Source organism: Pelobates fuscus, chromosome 8, assembly GCF_036172605.1.
Source record: "Pelobates fuscus isolate aPelFus1 chromosome 8, aPelFus1.pri, whole genome shotgun sequence".
Lineage (NCBI taxonomy): Eukaryota > Metazoa > Chordata > Amphibia > Anura > Pelobatidae > Pelobates > Pelobates fuscus.
This window is the reverse complement of record NC_086324.1, coordinates 27,899,451-27,918,284: the sequence shown is the minus strand read 5'-3', so window position 1 is coordinate 27,918,284 and position 18,834 is coordinate 27,899,451. Positions and strand designations below refer to the sequence as shown.

Genomic DNA, 18,834 nt, shown 5'->3' with positions numbered 1-18,834 from the left:
ATGCTTGATACATAATGATCTAACTGTGGAATTCAGTGCCATAAAATCTGATGTCATTATCCATGCATGCTCATTTTGCCATCTGTCGTAGAGTAGATTTTTTAAAAGCAAACTAGGCCACATTGTGAGTGTTGTGACCAGTGCTAGCTGCAGGGATTGTTGCCAGCAGAGGAAGCCAGTAGATTTTCTAGATCTTATCCGTTTCGTTATTCACTGACAGTTGTGGCCGCAGGTGAGGTGCTCACTTATTTGGAGTAGATGAGCTCAAAACACAGCTACGTTGGAGCTTTTTTTTTAGTTTGCTTATTTTGCCCTAAAATTCGCAATGCCCTCTAAAAACCAAGATATTTCCTGGTTTATTGAATACAATTGTACGGCCAATATAGTCAAGCTGGAACCATTAATAGCAGTTTATGGTTAATGAATAACCAAGACCGCAGTGCTAATTTTGTTGACTAACAATTTTAGTAAAATTTTATTCGACGAAACTTTTCGAGATTTAGTCGACTAAAATACGACTAAAACGAAAACAATTCAGGTGACTAAAATACGACTAAAATTAAAATGTATTTTTAGTCATAATACTATGAATAAAACGTAATTGAAATTTGCTGCCAAAATTAACACTGCCAGACAGTGTATTGGATGATCAGAAACCTCTCTTTCCCCAGTAAAGAACCCCTTATTCACCCATCTGAAGCCTTGCTTGAAGTCTTAACCTTCATTCTTTTGCAGGTTAGTACTGGTATGATGAAAAACCATAAAAATCAGAATGCAACAAAAACAATCACGCACATTGACAAAGAAACATACGAGAAACCACCACAAACACATGCAATAATTACTGAATCTAAACTGTAAAGGTTATATTTATTCTTGAAAACACAAAGTAGAAGAATTATATTTCGAGGCCGTTTATAAGAAATTGTTACAGGTAGAATCATCTCTGGAGCTACACAGTGAAATGGGGCACTCTTATCCTGGTGCTAGTGCTCTTTTAACCCCTTAAAGACCAAGCTTCTGGAATAAAAGGGAATCATGACATGTCACACATATCATGTGTCCTTAAGGGGTTAAAGCACTTTATATGCTCTGACCTCTACACTGCTGGAAGGCTGTTCCATGTATCCACAACTCCAAACTAAGCTGACATTGCTGAATCTTGCTTATCCTGATGTCTACGTGCAGAGAAAGTCACCTCTTGTACATGTATAATCTGTTACATTATGGTACCTGAATACTTGTACTGCTTCACCCCATCCATAGTTATGTTTTTTAGTTTGTCTTGATTTACATAATAATTGCAGGCCTTGCACCACCCAGTATCTACTAAACTGAATAGTATTCTGTCTGCACCATTCAGCGGATCGGTCTTAAGAATTGCACACAACATTTAAAAAAAAAAAGTATTTGTAATATTGAATCATAAGCTTCCTTTTCCAAACATCCATTTGTCTAGTTTCTTATAATCCAAACTCATTTTCTTGACACTCCAGGAATATCTACCCAGCTGCAAATCTGTGTCATCGGAAAAAATACACACATTGTCTTCCTCAACATCTGTAGTGTTACTAATAGAAATATCACTACTTACTGGTCCACGTCCAGTTTTATCAGGGGGTTTATCCACTAAACAGTGAATTGTGATTACGTCAATGACACAAGATATATTACAAATAAATGTGTTTCCAACATTTCTAACTCGTCTATCGTGAAGAGTTTTTTTCTAATCCGCCAATTTTGTTTTCTTTAATGTATGTGAGTTATGGAATCAATGCCATTCACAGGGATATCCACTAAACTGTGACTTGCCAGCAATTCAAAATAAATTCAAAGTTTCGGTCCTGTGGTTGTGGCTTATAATTTGAAATTCACTTTTTTTTTATTGTAAATTACCAACCAATTGTTTGTGAATCATTTAATTTTATTAATGGGGTATTCAGAGGTTTGACTTCTGATGGTCTGAAACCTCCATCAGTTTAGAAACATCTCTTGGTCTCCGAGGACACGTAGCCATATTCCTGGCTACATTTTGGAGACATTATGGGGCAACATTCTATAGGTGGAACAACCACCAGGAGCATTCCATTGGTCTCCATGGTCACAGCACCACTTTTAGATCTCTGGCCTAGAACTGCTTTTTATGCAAATCCCTCTATGTCCCAATATTGGGGCCTTTAACAGACCCTCTCAGCTTGCCTTTTCATTTGCCAATTCATGTTAAAAGACATTGAGTACTCCCTCACTTGTTTGTGTGTGTGTTAGCCCAGAATGAAGCGGACTAGTCCCTCTCTCTGAGGATTTGCTGAACAGGTGGTCTTCAGAGGGGTCACTAGGTATATTTAGCATCTGAAACATGAGCTAGCTCCCCTCTCATTGGCTCCATTGGCCACATGATAATTTAGAAGCTGAGGCAGTTGCTTGCTCTCACCCAGCGTTTCTGAGGAGGGAAGAGTTGGAGAGGCTTTGCTGCTAAGGAAATTAATTAAATATCACTGGTAAGAGTTTGTTTGTTTTTTTTCGTTTTTCTTTTCCACTGTGATACTCTGCAACTCTGTAGCCTGCATGGTCCATAGCTCAGTGATCCTAACGCTCAGCCATCTGATTTTGGGTAAGGGAATATAACCTAGGTGTTGTGGACTGCAAATCTCATCATTCTCAGCTGCTGAGATCTGTAGTCCACATCAGTTGGATTAATACAAGTTACCTATGGACCATGTCTGTTAAAGCATTCTTTATCTACGAATTGTGGACTATTCTGTCTAAAAACTCCCCTTTATCTAGTCTTCAAGAGCGGCCTTTGGACATTTCAGCTGTTCATCAAATTGCAGTAGAATCACTGCTTGGCAGAGATAAAATATCTATGTACTATTGTACTGAGTGCAGTATGTCTTGTAAAGATTACTTTTCCCAGCATAAGACATAATTGATGTTTGTACACACTGTAACAGAATTATTGCAATAATCAGACACTATTGCACACACACACACAAACACAAACACACATACAAACACAAACACATTGCATTTTAATTTAGCTACTAAATTATTTTATTGTAAATTATTTTATTGTAAAGATACATTAATTTTCTCACTGGCACTAAAATGGAACAGTTCTTGTTCCTATATTTAACTTGCTGTAGTGGGCTCCACTTGCCTCAGAAGGTATTACAACTGAACTGGCTAAACAAATCCAGCCAATCAGTGCACGGTGTTAGCTTTCATGGTCACATATTTTGGACCATAGAACAGCTGCTGTAAGGCATCACAGACTAACTTTGGGAGCTGGGATCCCATGTTATAAAGCTTCACTTTACTACTCCCAGAGGCCCCAGCTAAACCATCCCACAGTGAACAAGAAAAAAAAAAATCTCTGTCTTTATATTCTCAAAATCAGGAATCCAAACGGTGGATTTTTATATTTTTTTTTCAGGTTTGCATCTCATTCCCACCCCCCACAAAAAAAGGTGCAGAAAAACTAAATTATAAAAGGGGACCTACAAGAAACGCCCATGCTGTACAGAACACAGATATTCTGGTTTCCCTAAGGTTACTATAAACATTTATTATACGTTATGTAGCTATCAGATGCATAGTGCTTCGATTGAATTATTCATGTGCACAAATTGTATATTTTCATAAATGGCTTTACTGCAGTGCAGCTAATTTTTTTTAATAAAATGTAATATTGTATATGTAATATATCGTTCAAGCACAAAAAAAATATGTATATATGATATTTATACTATACATTAAAATACGTTTTACTCAATTATACATATATATTCTTAACATGCCATTTTTGGATAATGATATTATGTAATGATATTTATCTCATTCTGCAAATATGATCAGTTTGTAGGTGAAAGACCCTAAAAATGGCAGACGACGAGGAAATTGAGGAGTACGAGGTAAGAAACAGCCACAAGATTTTTATTTCCCTAAAATGATTGGCAGAAAAACGTGTGCGTCTGTTTAACTGCGTGAGTGCTAAAGGGTCAGATAAAGTATTATTAATGGGCTCAAGGGTTAAATTGATTTCCAGCACGATTTATCAAAGCAATCAAGTATCAAAAACAAACAGTAGTTCAGTAATACAAATAAATGTAATTAATAGATAAATAATACATGTTCATTCAGTTTACTGTGTATTATATATTGATTATATTTATTTTATACGTATATAAAGTCAGTGGCAGTGAATGAGAGAGGGCTGGGAATGAACACATGCAAAAATCATCAAGCTACATCAGCTAATAGGTTTAGTACAGATAGAGGATAGGACTGTACTTTGATACTTAAATAGTCAGCAGTTCTGGACACATACAGAGATATGAAAGGTATGCACCCTTCCCATGATACAGTAGTCATACTCTGCAGTCACTTCACCCTTTTCATCTTGGTGATGTGCGCTGAACTCTTTACTTTAACTTGCTTGAAGACCACTGACATTATTATTATTTTATTATTCATATAGCGCCATCAGATTCCGTAGCGCTGTACAATGCCATTTTCAAACTCTGTACGGACATAGTATGTTCTGCTTATTTTACAATCTGCAGTCATATACAGCAGTGATTTTGCTAAATTAGCTGAATATTCCATCATGATATGGAATGTTATGGAATGATATGGAATGTTTAAAAACATACAATATAAACTGCCATAAGGTCTAAGTGGGGTTAATCTCTCCCGCATTGATTTAAAAAAAAAAAAAAGCAAAATTATCACGCAAGAGTGAAAGAAGAAGTATTACCATGGAGTTTGTGATAGTCCTGTTTCACTCATCTTATTAAACAATGCTGAAGTATTTTGGGGGGATGAGGGTTGGAGCTGAGAAAATATAATGCTATTAGCTACTAAGTACTTCCCATGATGCAATGCATGCTTATTAAAGTATATTTTTCCCATAATGCCATGTGCAGGCCTGCGCATCAGACATCCTTCCACTGGTGCCGTATGCGCATGCACATAAATAAGCCGTCTGCATGGCATCATGGGACAGGCTCGCATATGATGTAAACAAAAATATCAACAAAAAAAGGATGTTTTGAAAACACATTCAGCGTTATTCACAAAAGTGTGAATTCAAAATGAATTAAGCGAACTGGAAAGTTCTCTAATTTAGCTAAGTATTCAGGTAAGGTTCTTTGGCCTTCTTTAAAATTCACTTTGAATTCTCACTTTGGTTAATAACCCATCTTCTCTCCTGCTCTGTCTTTGGAATGCTGGACAAGAGAATATTTCAATTCAGTTACCCCTTTATGGAAATGTATAACATGCTGTGAATCCTAATACTGCAGAACGTAGCACAACGTTCTGTTACATCATGGTCAGATCTAGGTTGGGTGTTTGTGATTTATGCTGCCGTAAGCAAAAATGTTCATATGTAACTAAATATTTCACAGGGAATGTGTAAACTGTACCCCTAATAAGAAGTACGGTGCAATGTAATTTTTATAAATACGAGCATACCTCCCTTCTATCCTTAGATGAGGAATAATAGATAAATGGAGGCCCCACATTGGTATTTAAAAATATATCAGTAATGTGCTCGATGAACCTAGAGTGCACCAAAATATTGTATTCAATAGAATTTTTTTTTTAAATGCATTGCGAATGCACTTAATTATGTCTTTAAAAAAAAAATCAGATTTTATATATATATGTAATTTCTAAATACGTAGAAGAATACACTTCCTCTTTCAGAATGGATTCCAATGTATAGATGGATTTCATCTGAAGTATATATTGACCTATTCATGGATTCATTTACTTATTGTTATACATTTACCAATAAATACATACACAAACCCATTGGACAACAATAGCTATTTGGAACCAAATCTTCTCAATTAAATTTTTCATTTATTATTATGTTATTTATAATATCATTTATGGTTGTCAACACTGTTAAGTAAATAAACCCTTTGTCAACAATATTAGCTGTATATATATATATATATATATATATATATCTGCAAGTTAAAGGTCTCGGTATGAGACTCAAACCTAGATGTTAAATTCCCTTTTGGATTAAAGAAGAATTTAGTTGATTTAGAAACTCATCGAGTGCGCCTCATTCCATTTTGTAAATATATATATAATTGATAAAATGTGTCACAGTAAGTCTGTCGAATGTGTGGGTAGAAGGTTACAGTATGTTTATAATTTACTGTATGTGAAATCTGAAATGGTATAATGGTATGCTAAAATAGTTGATGTCTGTGAGCGTAACGAGAGCCCAGGCTGTTCTGATGCTGTCTGCAAGTTCACGAGTGACAGATCTGACTCGTTGATTAACCTTTTCATTATGTTGGCCTGTTGTCCCTCTTACAAAGCTATTCATTGAAGTGAGAATTGTCAAGAATTGAGAGTGAATTTCACATTTAAAACCGAACTAGCTGAACTGGAAGCATAGTTATCTTGCAGAATTTTTCCAGTTTGGCCGACTCGGCCTTAAATTTGAAATTCACATTGAATTCACTTTGAACTCCAGATAATTCTTAATTTAGGGAATATCCTTGCAAGTGTTTTTATGTAGTTTCATGAAAATTGTGTATGTGGTGAAAATATAGTATGGTATATTTATTCACAAAAGTATGACTTTGTGGTCATTTAAAGTAAATTTAAAGTAAATTCATTTTTACTTTATTTTTCTGCAAAATGTTCTGTTTGGCGACAACCATTGTCTGAAGACAAGCTCTATCGTCATTGTAGTACGAATTCATAGGTATATGTATCGAGGTATATTTCTATGTTTTAGACTTAGTGTTGTAATTTATTGCATTGTACTGTAAATGTTCTCATATCAGTATATTATGGGCTGCTTTAAATGGAATTATTTACTAATCTAGGTACTGTGGAGAACCGATAAAGAAAATACACATTTTAAGTAAACGCCTGGAAAGCGGACTTTGAGTATTTTCCTACTTCAAATATTTCGGCCTTAAATTTTAAATTCACTTTGGATTCCTGTCAATTCTCTCTTTAGTATATAAGCCCGATTGGCTTAACATTTTCCATTTGTTTGTCAATTTCCTGTATTGTGTTCTCAAAGAGCTATGGCCTAACTTCGAGGTTACCTATTCATTTTGCAGCAACTCCCCCAAAAATCCAGGTTTTAGTGAGTGAATCCCAAATATTAGCAGATAATTCAGTAAAATGGAGTCTAGCAAAAACTTGGATCTATTGGCTGGACTCCTGATTCTGGAATATTCCAGAAAGGGGTATGAATCCAGTGACGCTGACAGTACATGTAGAGCGGTGTAAAAATAAGTTTTGCAACACCCTGCAAGCATTTGACTTCCTCTTTCAGAATAGATTCCAGTGTATCACTTTACAACGTGCTGCAAAGGGTGTTGGACAAAATTCATCTCTGTCAGGTGTATTTCCTAAACTCCAAATTTCGAGAATGAAATCCATAGGGAAGATTTTTGACCAAAATTGCTGATTTGGAAAATTTACCAAATTCAGCTCCTGTCACAGTGTGGCTGGTTTACCCTCATTTTTGCTATTTAGATTAAATTCAGTAACATTTTAAGTTTGGTGAATAACCCTATGTATGTTTTAATATATTTGCTAAAAAAAAAAAATATTTGTTTAAAAAGTTTTATAGAACAATATTGTTTCTAGGCTAGAATGTAATTATTTGATACACACACTTTTGTCACATGGCCTAGACTAAGTATCCCGTTTGTGGGCCTAAAGCTATTTGCTAATTCCTTAACCTATTTGGCAAACACTGTGTTTTACAATTGACTTTTTTTGGAGTTGTTTTTGCACAGCCATATTAATCACAAACACACGGTCAATTCTGGAGCAAATGACCATTGAAACCATTATACTGTTACATAGTATTTAGCATTTTCCCCAGAATATCACCTGGTTTTCTTGATCTATTTGGCATGGCCCATACTTCATCAACAGCATAAGCTGAAATTAACAACAGAATTATTTACTAAAATAAATAAAACCAGAAAAAAATTAAATACAATTTCACCACTTATTCAATTTAGCACAATCAGTGTGGCGACCAAAAATGCACCTTTCAACTATCTCTAGTGTTCTTTGTAGAACTTATTGAATGAAAACCAAAAATAAATATCATGAGATTATTCTCTAATGTAAGAATGTGTCTCCAAAGTTTAAAAATTCTAGATTCATTGAATTACAATTCTAAAAAGCAATTAGAGCTAAAATGTAGGACAGCTGCCTTAAATGTGTGAATAAGTTTATTTATTTTTTCTAATTAATTGATTAATTAATTTACAAAGAATTGCTTGAGTATTTATTCCACAGCTATTTTTGGAGCTTGGAAATCAGGGAATTTGTGATCACTTTTTAGATGAATTCAGTCCAGTTTTTAAAATTCCAAGTTGATATCTCGAAGATATATAGCCTCTAAATTGCCCCAAATTGGTTAATTTTCCCCCCACCAATTTTAAAAATGTTACTGAATAACCTAAAAAAAAAAATCTTTACGTTTGGTTTTATTCAACAAACAGCAAATTGTGCTTATTTGAAAATGTAATTGGCAAGTGTAATACAAAATAACCTTGTTGAAAAAATAGCTCAGAAGGAAACATTTCTCTAGTTTGAGTTTAAATTGGCGTTTCCCATTCATTCCTCCCACTAATTAATTTCCGAGTATGAATATGTCCCTTAGTTATATCGTCAATATATCGTTGACTGTTCTTGCGTATCGGAGCTGGTCTTTTAACTCAGTGACTTGTGATCACATTTAAAACATGAGACATAGACAAAATAGACAAGTTGGTAACAGCAAACAATGCATATCAGCAAAGTTGGAGATATTTGGGTATTTTGATCTGAATTTAGCAAATTGGTTTGAAGCTGCCTCATTTAACTAGTAATTACTGATTAGACGCAATGTCAGAGACAATGACATGAGCCTCAACTCTTCTGCCTGTTGAGCAACCGGAAAATATGATTCTGGAATTTGTAGGCCATGAGAACGGTTTGCAAAAATAACCAATCAAGTCATTATATATCCATGGGCTAACCTTGGCATCCCAGATGTATGTGATCTACAATTTCCTTAATACTATGATAGCATTTCTAAAATTAAAATACATGCTCGCTTTATTTTGTGCAGCAGTTGTTTGGGTGAGGTATAAAACATATTTGACATTATGCTTGAATGTACAGTAAACAAAAAAAGACAAAAAAAGAGACAGTTAAAGGACAACTGTCATCACGTTTTTACATGTTATTTTAAAACATTAATTACCTTTAATGAAAAAAGAGGGAATTAAGGTCACACCTGAAACATGTGCAATGTTTGGCTTAACACGATATGGCCATATTGTGGAACTGAATCCCCATATTTGTTTGCTGAGATAGGTGATTTTAAGTAGCCTTGTACAATTTAAAACTGTATTTGTGTACTGTTCCGTAATCTGTATTCTATTACTGTTAATGATCTTTTTTCAAGTTATGTACGGTATATTGATTTAAAAAATAAAATTAAAAAATTTACTTTTTATCTGGCTGAGTAGCTATGTTGGGTTAGACACAGCTGTAATCTGACCACTTGCTGCTTAACTTAACTTGCTTGCCGATGAAGTTTCACACGGACTGATCACAACAGAAGGCAAGTTATGTCGAGCAGAAGTTGATGAGATAACAATAGATTCTGAATCATTATTCCTGCTCAACCAATAATAAAGGGAAATTCTTTCACAAAAATATCAATATGCATCATTTAAAAATATATTGTGAAATTTAATGTAATAAACTTTTTTTAAAAAGTGAAAATTTCAGGTTCCATAGATTTTTGCAAAGATTTGCTAGCGGAGTTTAAGATAGGGTGAGATAAAGAAAAGTAGAATGATCTAATAAAGTGATTAGCTGGTAGGTTTGGGAGTGAGAGATTGGGTAGCCAGAGGTCCTATATATTATGGAAAAGTTTGTGAATATCATGTAGAAAATTAGTGAGGAGATTCATGTTTATCGATTCCTTAACGAGAGAGATGGTAGTGGATGAAGAGGGAAGATATTTCAAGTTCCACAGATGAACACTTGTGTGTCTTGCGCCCAGGGCGTTTTTCACAACTAGCTTTTTTTTCCTGCATGTGTAGGATTGTCTAGAGGTTTAGAAAATAGACAAACATCAGGATCTAGAGGGATATGTTTGCCTAAAAGTGTGGGAGTAGATTACAAAAACAGTTGTATCCAAAACAGTTGCGTCCAGGAGTACTCCCACCATAGATACGAGTATTGACCATCCTCACCGCAGTTTTTCTAGCAGAGATTGTTAGTCATTCTTTCAGTGCTAAAAGGAGAGGTGGGTGTTAGATACTATCCCATTACATTACAAAATAATTTAATAGAAAATTTACGGTTGTGCATCACCTGCAAATCTCATGTTGGACTCTGAGAAATCCTTCTTGGGCTCAGAAACTCGAGGAATCATGTTTCCACAACTATCCCAAGGTTCACAATTTGATATGCAAATGACCACAGAAAGGCATCTTGTTTAAGACGTCATACTACATTTCTGCAGAGGCCCTTTGGAAATGGGCAATATTTGAACACAGCTTTTTTTAAACCAATGCATGGTCTTCCAAAAGGATCAGTGATCAGAAAACAGCCATGGACTGCAGTTTTGACCTTGTGGGTCTCATCAGCATGGCGCTGATTCTAGTCTGGAAGTTAAGTCTCTCAGATATGTTTAGCACTAATATCTCCTGCATAATGGTTGAAAATAGGCTCTTTCTACTAACCGCAATTCTCCTCTGGGTATTGGAATGTGAGAATTGCACTGTAAAAATTTGGGTCAATAAACTGTGAATTTGGATAATTTGGATAATTCACAAGGGCTTTACACATTTTAGGCCAAAATAGCTGAATGTAAAAAAATCCAACTTGGCTATATTTGCCTAATTATGTAACGTCTTTGTCAGTTCTTCACAACTTCCAATTTAATATTTAAATTACCTAATTATTTGACCAGGTTGGAGACCTGCATGGTCCCCTAAAATAGAGTAATCCAAGTGAGGAGATTAGCTAAATATAATATAAAGAACAAAGCGAGAAACAAAGGGGGAAAACAAAAGCAAAACAAAATTTATTCTATGTGTCTATGATCTTAAATATTTGTCCATATATTTGCATTGGTTTTTATCTATGTATGTGTCTCAGTATGTGTCTTCGTACCATTCTCTGGGACTGTGCTGATATACAAATGTTAGTAAAAGTGTATGTCTTTGTGTGTATATTAATGTGTGTTTGTCTATGTGTGTTAATGTGGGTGTATAGGTGTGTTCTATAAGTTTTAACACATGTAGCCAGGAGCCCAATAAAACAGTTAAAATTTTCTAACAAGTAAGAAGGGATAGGCCTACAACAGGCCTGAATGTTAAATACCCTCTTGGCAATCTTGACCTTAATAATTGGTTACAGAATCAAAATATAGCATAATTTTATACCAGACATAAAGAGCTGTATTCACTAAACAGCACACCGTGGTGACTTGAGAACTGAGTGTCAAAAACAGCTGAGTTAGATAAAATACCTATTTCAGAAACAAAATGTCTTCCTTTCAGCTTGGTTTCTATGTGCTGGGTTTTCCATATCAGTTGTCATGTTACCACATCTTGCAGAAAGACCTGGCAATGTTCTACTGTGTAAAAATACAAACAAGTGGTTTATTCACCAAACACTAACTTGTTAGTGAACGAAATTTAATAATTCGGTGTTTAGTGAATATACCCCTCAGTACTATTTGATGATTGCTATGTTCTCTAATTTTACCATTACAGATTACTCCCGTTGTGTTTCCCAAAATAGTGAGATCAAATTCTACCCAACCATATTTATCAAAGCTAATCTGAAGAACCTTAACAAGTGATGATTTTTAAACAAACAATATTTCACAGAAACCACTGGGATTTGTCATGTTGATCCTATGAAGCCACACATGGCATTTTTCACTCCCCTAGTCTTTCAATGGTAAACCTCAGACAATGTCTTCACATGAAAAAAACATCATCATTATCAAAATGTGGCTAACCAGAAAGTGAGATTCTAAAAAAGTGAGTTCTAAACTCAGCAGTCACCATGGAAACCAATTGAATCTGCAGGAGTGCTCCAGGTTTCCATGGTGACTGCCCTGTCTTGGTAGCTATTATCCATTTTATAGCGCTTTTATAAATCCCCACTATTTGTTATTAGTGAAACGAGATACAATGGGGGTTGTGAATAAACAGTAATTCTTGGAGCTGTCACGATGGAAACCAATGATATGTTCTGTTGGTTCCTTCTTCTTTTGGAAGTTCTTTTAGAACTTTGCACCAGAAATGTGGTTTATACATAACCCCTAATGTTTCTTTATTTTCTTTTGATGTCTTTAAGGGAAAGGTAAGTCTGTCCATACTGTATATTAATCTTTGGGATTTGACCTTTCCTTATAGTATTTTTATGAAGAAACAATCATCGAAGATGGTGACACTGTTGAGGATGAGGTAACATTTCATCGGACGTAGAGTCAGCGGCATTTAACATGCAATTAACCTGTGCTTCATTCGGAGGGTTTTTCCCATCTTAAACTATTGGAATCTAAGTGGAAATAATGATTTTCATAATGCTACAATATTTACAATGCTACAAAGAATTGTCATCCTCGAACAGTTTGTTTTCAACCTCCAGTCATAGATGGTATATTATTTTAAAACCAGGTTTTATGTTTATAAAACAAATACCAGATAAAATAAAAATAAACAAAAATCATCTCATAGTACTGGCTGGGTTACTGGCCTAGAATCCTGGCTTTCAAATAGTCTTCCCATATTAGGGAATCTCCATCTGCAAAATTGCAAATAATGTCCACAAAAGGGGTTCTGTTTATTAGGAATTAAATCACAGTAAACGACTACCTTTAATAGCTTTTCCTAAAGTAACCAAGTTGGAACAAAACTCCCTCACACTTTCCCTCATTCAGGTTTGAGATATATATACAATCAGGATATTTCACACAAAATTTTGAGGCCAGTTTTCAATTCGTTCTTTGTCAGTAGATCAATTAAGTAAAATAAAGAACAATATCCATTTCACCAGTATCAGGGTATTATTTAATTATTTAAATTCTGATAGCATCTAACTTGTTTCCTTACTCAAAGTAATGTTTGCGGTGGGAAAAACCTCCTCTGTGAATGAACAAAAATGCAAACAAAAACAAAAAATGCCGGAAAAAATACAAAACAACTTCTGCAGTTTTTTTCTTTTATTATGCTATAAACTCTTCATCTTATCCTACAACAGGCTTGCATCGATTTGATGCCAAATTAAGTGCAATGCAGTAACATTATCCAATCAATTGTCTTACGTAAGGAATTAATTTAAAACAAATTATGATTTTTATTTTTATAAGGAATCAGTGAATATTCGCATGTAAAAGCCAAATTATTATTAATGTGACCAGTTACTGCATTGACAGCCAAATCCATGCACGGAGCAGCATTTTGGGGAGACCTCTCTAAACTAAGTCTTCCCTTGCTTCATGTTAATTCTCTCTCTTTTTTTTTACTGACATTTCCCTTTCATCCTTCAATTAGCTATTAGAACAATGCTACAACATTTTGCATGCTCCACATTCTGTCTGTCCTCTTTCTTGTCATTCATGTAACAAATTGTAGCCATTTCATAGAATGTCTGAATACTTTTATTTACATGTACATTTTGTAAGTTTTGGAACAAACTTGATTGGGCCATATTTGGCTCTGGAGTCTTGCATACATTTTCTCTGTTTAGTGCTTTGAGTTTCATGTAATAAATTTTAGCCATTCTGTAAAATGGCTGAATATTTTCTACATGTGTGTTTTATGTGTGTGCTTGTGGAACATCCTAAGTGGAGTATATTTTCATGCACTCCGAGGTCTCGGATTCCAGACCATGTATAGTCTTTCGTCTTTGTTGTGTCATTCATGTAACAAATATTTTGTTGAATGTTTTCTACATATATGTTTTGTGTGAAAAACAACTTTTTTGTTGCGTGTTTCATGCTTTTTGGGTGTTATACATTGTTTTAATTTAATGTTGTGTTTTTCATGTTACATTCTTCATCCATGTCATAAAACAGCTCATTTTCATGATGGTGGGACAGTTAGTCCAGGGCAAATCATTTGTCTTTGGCTTTATGTCCGGTAACCCCATTTATACATGCACTTAGATAAGGTATCATTTGCTTTCTAAAAAGGCTTAAAATGTTGCCAAATGCAATGCAGCATTTTTTTCGGCTAAGCTAATTAATTTCTCGCTATTAGCTTTTCCATTGCAGAATATATGCAAGCTGTTGCTTCATTGCTACGTATTGATCAGTACAGACCAACGCCAGGGTCTGCCCTGTCATTTTTAGCTTTTGCTTTCTTCTACAACCTTCTTCAGTATTGGCCATCCTGTGTTTGTCATTTACCATCACCATCCTTACCAAAAAGTCATATAAATATTCATCCACATTCCACCAACCCACAACCGTGTCTTCACCCACTGAGACCCATTTCTCCTCTTGCCCCTACCAAGCTACCTTATTTATTTTCCCAAAAGCCTTGCCTCTCTTATCCCAGGCACATTTTCTCCCTATTGCATCAAAAATACTTCCTCCTCCTGCTATATATCCTCTGTCACCCTCCTTTATCATGGAGTAATACTAAACCAATTAGGAGAGGTCTTCTGAGTCTTAGAACCAGATCCTTAAGCTTGTGTTGCATGGATCACTGCCAAGGAGCCTACTGCACATGGCCTGGGTTAATTATACATATGTCCCTTAAAGTAAATGTATCATATAGAGTTTCTATAAAACCTTCAGTTTAATCTACTGAAAAAAGCCACTTTTAGTGCAGCTAGGGGGTCGGAATCTGGCCTACGTTATCAACCTTGTAATGGGTCTACAAAATATTTTTCAAACTTAGCCAAATTGTCAACAGCAAGCTACCCCTCCAGTTAAACAGAGTGGCAACTTTTTTAGTTCGTACAATGAATACCTGAGCCCAGCAGATCTGTATTGATTTTCTTTAAACTTCACAGTCAAAACAGTAACCTGCATATCCATCCAAGTTGCAACCATGTTTGCATTAGTAAATATCCAAGGTGGTCAATTAACCAGCCAGCAATATCACCTTGAAGCAAAACTGTGTCAACATGACTGTTTGACTCATAATTCCTGTAGTGCGATTTGGATGTGCTCTTTCAATCTGACTGATCAGGTCAGTATCAGGCAAGTATACAAGTGTAATGCCTACCCTGTGATGGACATATTGCATGAAAATCAATAGATATTACTTAAAAGACATTATAGTTACTTGAAAATTGGTTTCAGTTCCTGGTTGACAGAGTTTGTAAGAGTTACGTTACTTGCCTGCCTCCAAATTATACCTTTGGTATCATCACAAGAATTGTCACGATGTATGTTGGGGAAAGCACAAATTCTGTACATATGAGTATGTACATTATAGACAGATAGATAGATAAATAAATGGAAAAATAGACTGACAGATGCATAGAAAGAGTGACTAAATTAAAATTGTTCCCACCATGTCCTCTTTATGCACTGATACACAGTATATTGAACTTGTCAACACATGTCCTCTATCCTCTTCCAGTGCAATGCCTCATAAAATATCAATGTAGGCACTCTAAATCTATATATAAACTGTATCTGTATATAAACGTATATTCCTGGTGTAACTTCCACATTTAAAAAGATCCAAATAGCTTTAGAACAAGTTACAAATGAAACTTTTACTTATTTTAAAATGTGTGAATTCTTTATAGCCAAAGGTTGAAGAGCCAGTTGGCCCATCTGAACAGCCCACCAAGAGGAGAATTCGAAAGAAAGTGGACACGTCTAAGTTCATGACCCCTTATATAGCACACAGCAAGAAAATGCAAGACATGTTCAGTCAGGTAAGGTAAACCTTATATTTGGTTTTTCGAGAATCAAATGTGTTATCCAAATGACCCTCCGCTACCACCTAGAGGACAATTTTGGTTATGGCACAGAGACATGAGTATGGACTGGACTCAAACTAACAGACTGACACCATGAATACTGATAAGAACATTCTGATCATCAAGTCTGTACCTAATTAAATTTTATGCACATCTAAAATATTCTTAAACTTTGCTACTTCCATTGGAAGATAATCAAGATGTCTAGTACCATTTTCTCATTATCCATCAGGTTTACAACTTCAAACTTAATTTCATGCCCTTTAGTTCTGGTACTCCTGAGTACTGTACTATGCATATACTTCTGTGATACTTTCAAAAAATGAATACATATACGTAGTTGTTTGAAATTGTTACTTCACATATAAATAGGATCATAAAATACTGCCTGGAGTACATATTATTATGTAGCCTTTCAGTTCTGTAGTAAGGAATGCTTTAATGCATCTCAGTTATTTAAATTTACGGTATATAGTTTTGTGTAAAGAATAGCTCTGTTTCAAAGGTGCTAATATTGAACAATCTCCATGGAAACAATCTAATATTCCCAGTAACCACTTTACATTTTTAAAATTACTTTTATATTGGCAAGTAGTGTGGTTTTTGGCAAATCAGCTCTTGGTGGTTTCAATGTGGTGTCTAATCAATTGCTATTTAACTTTTGAAATTTATAGAATAAATACAAAGAAAAATATGAAAAACACAGGGGAGAGCCCTATGCCAGCACAACTGATACTCCAGAGCTCCGCAGAATTAAAAAAGTCCAAAACCAGCTGAGTGAGGTAAGTTCCATGCCAATCACTGCAAATTCTAAATTCTAGAATATGCTATGTAGAAATCAGCCAAGGGAGTAAGGGGATTCTTGCTTTTTAATGCCCATCAGACATGATTAGCAATGTCTACCTAGAGGCATCTAGGTAATCTCTGCACGTTTCATGCTAATATAATACAGTGTGCTTTGTGTAGACGTGGTTGTGTCGGTATATGAAGCCCAACATTGGGAGTCCAGTAACACATACAATATTATTTCTCATGGTGTTTCTACATTAGGTGAAATACCGTATGGACGGTAATGTTGCTAGAACCAACTGTCACGTTGATGAAAAGGCAAGGGACATTGAACATGCGAAAAAGGTGTCTCAACAAGTGAGCAAGGTAAGTGTGTTTATAGGGACTGGAAAACCAATGGTAAATATGCTCTAATTTGTCAACAGATGAAAAATGCTAATTTATGCAACAATTTTTTTATTTTATAGGTTTTGTATAAACAGAATTGGGAAGATACTAAAGACAAGTACCTTTTACCCCCTGATGCTCCTGAACTTGTGCAAGCTGTGAAAAACACATCTATGTTCAGCAAAGTGAGTTCTACATTCAAAGGGTTAATATTGAATACAGTGTTGCATGATAATTACCCAGGATAACTGTGAACCTTGTACCAGTGGGACAAGCCACGTGTTGTAGAACATCGCTTTGGGTACTGGCACAAGGATTGTTAAACTTTGTAGGAAATAGGAAATTAATGCAATAATCACTGTGTGAGCATTCGGTGATAACAATATATATGGTTAGGTGAGTTAGCATTGACTATACCATAATACTTTCAAGACTCATGTTGATTCATGTAAATTAGGAGGGATTCCAGGGGATTTACTAATTAGAAATTGCAGTGAGTTTAACAGAATGTGTAATAATTTGACAAAAATTACAAAACATTTTGTGATTTGTTTGAGATGCCTGTTCTTTAGAATTTTTCAATTAAATGAGAACCGCCAAGACAGATTTACTTGAAAATAGCAAAACTGGATTTGTTTGATTTTTTTTTTACTAACTTTTCTTTTTAACCTAAATTTTGTCTGTCAAATCTCAAACATTCACACCTGTTATTTAGAGAGTATACCCATTACATTATCCTAATTTTAAAGCTCTACCAAGTGGGGCACTCTGCCACGTTATTTTTTTTTTGTTTCTCTAAACGCTTCACTATATATTATGAAAATAAAAATTTCTAGCAACCAGTAATACTAGTTTTATGCTTTCATAGTTACGCGTTATAATTTTAACTCTATGTATGCCTTGGCTTCTGTTTAGAAAAATAAATGACAAAAAATATTTATTTTTTTCTAAGAAACTGTACACAGCAGATTGGGATGAGGACAAAAGCACATTTTTTCCTTATTCTGATAGTCCAGAGCTGAAGAGAGTTGCACATGCTCAAAAGGCACTGAGTGACGTAAGTATAACAAGAGATTTGTTAGCTTAACACTTATCATTCCACTAAAATATATGGGTGAGAAGACTTTCCTTTTGCTTGGCAAAACAATGCAAATTACCGGGACTTACCTTCTTTTTAACAGAGAATAGAATTTCATATTGTGTAGAGTAACACATTTTTGGGCAAGTATTCTATTCTGTTTCTCTACATCACTGCAGAAGGACTGAAAATAGCAGCCATTACACACATGCGGTCGTACACATTTTGCTCCAGTCTCAAAATGCACATGGTAGTACAGAAAACTACAGTTATTTGCACCATTCATCTGGCTGCTTGAATGTATGACTCTTTTGTTTATTTTTCAGATAAACTATAAAAAAGGATATAATGAACGACAGTTACAATTTACATCTCTTGCCGATCGACCTGATATTGAAATGGCAAAGAAGGTTTCACAGCAGCTCAGTGATGTAAGTGTGTTCTATTTACTAAATTACTTACTAGCGGCTCTCTTTAAATGTTTTCTATCTTCCCTCGAGAGGGTCAACAAACTCCTTCCTCTCTCCCTTCCTTCCTTCTTCCTCTCTCCTGCCCCCCTCCCTTGTTCCATTCCTCCCTCCCGCCCCCCTCCCTTATTCCGTTCCTCCCTT

The 18,834-nt window shown here is 35.1% G+C and overlaps 2 protein-coding genes across 23 annotated transcripts in view; one reads left to right on the top strand and one right to left on the bottom strand.

Annotated features, from left to right (window-relative positions):
• RIF1 (replication timing regulatory factor 1) overlaps positions 1–18,834 on the bottom strand; it is a 335,763-nt gene that overhangs the window by 150,073 nt on the left and 166,856 nt on the right. The window lies entirely within an intron of this gene.
• NEB (nebulin) overlaps positions 2,402–18,834 on the top strand; it is a 140,209-nt gene continuing 123,776 nt past the window's right edge. For 18 of the 22 annotated variants that reach the window (XM_063429516.1, XM_063429515.1, XM_063429505.1 and 15 more), the window contains exons 1-10: positions 2,402–2,498; positions 3,434–3,549; positions 3,856–3,911; positions 12,438–12,488; positions 15,793–15,924; positions 16,644–16,751; positions 17,020–17,124; positions 17,226–17,330; positions 18,098–18,202; positions 18,550–18,654. In XM_063429516.1, the coding sequence (XP_063285586.1) occupies positions 3,879–3,911; positions 12,438–12,488; positions 15,793–15,924; positions 16,644–16,751; positions 17,020–17,124; positions 17,226–17,330; positions 18,098–18,202; positions 18,550–18,654 (744 nt within the window). In that variant the 5' untranslated portion in view covers positions 2,402–2,498; positions 3,434–3,549; positions 3,856–3,878. The remainder of the gene's footprint in view (positions 2,499–3,433; positions 3,550–3,855; positions 3,912–12,437; positions 12,489–15,792; positions 15,925–16,643; positions 16,752–17,019; positions 17,125–17,225; positions 17,331–18,097; positions 18,203–18,549; positions 18,655–18,834) is intronic. The other 4 variants (XM_063429517.1, XM_063429501.1, XM_063429497.1 and 1 more) reach the window with 4 other exon arrangements.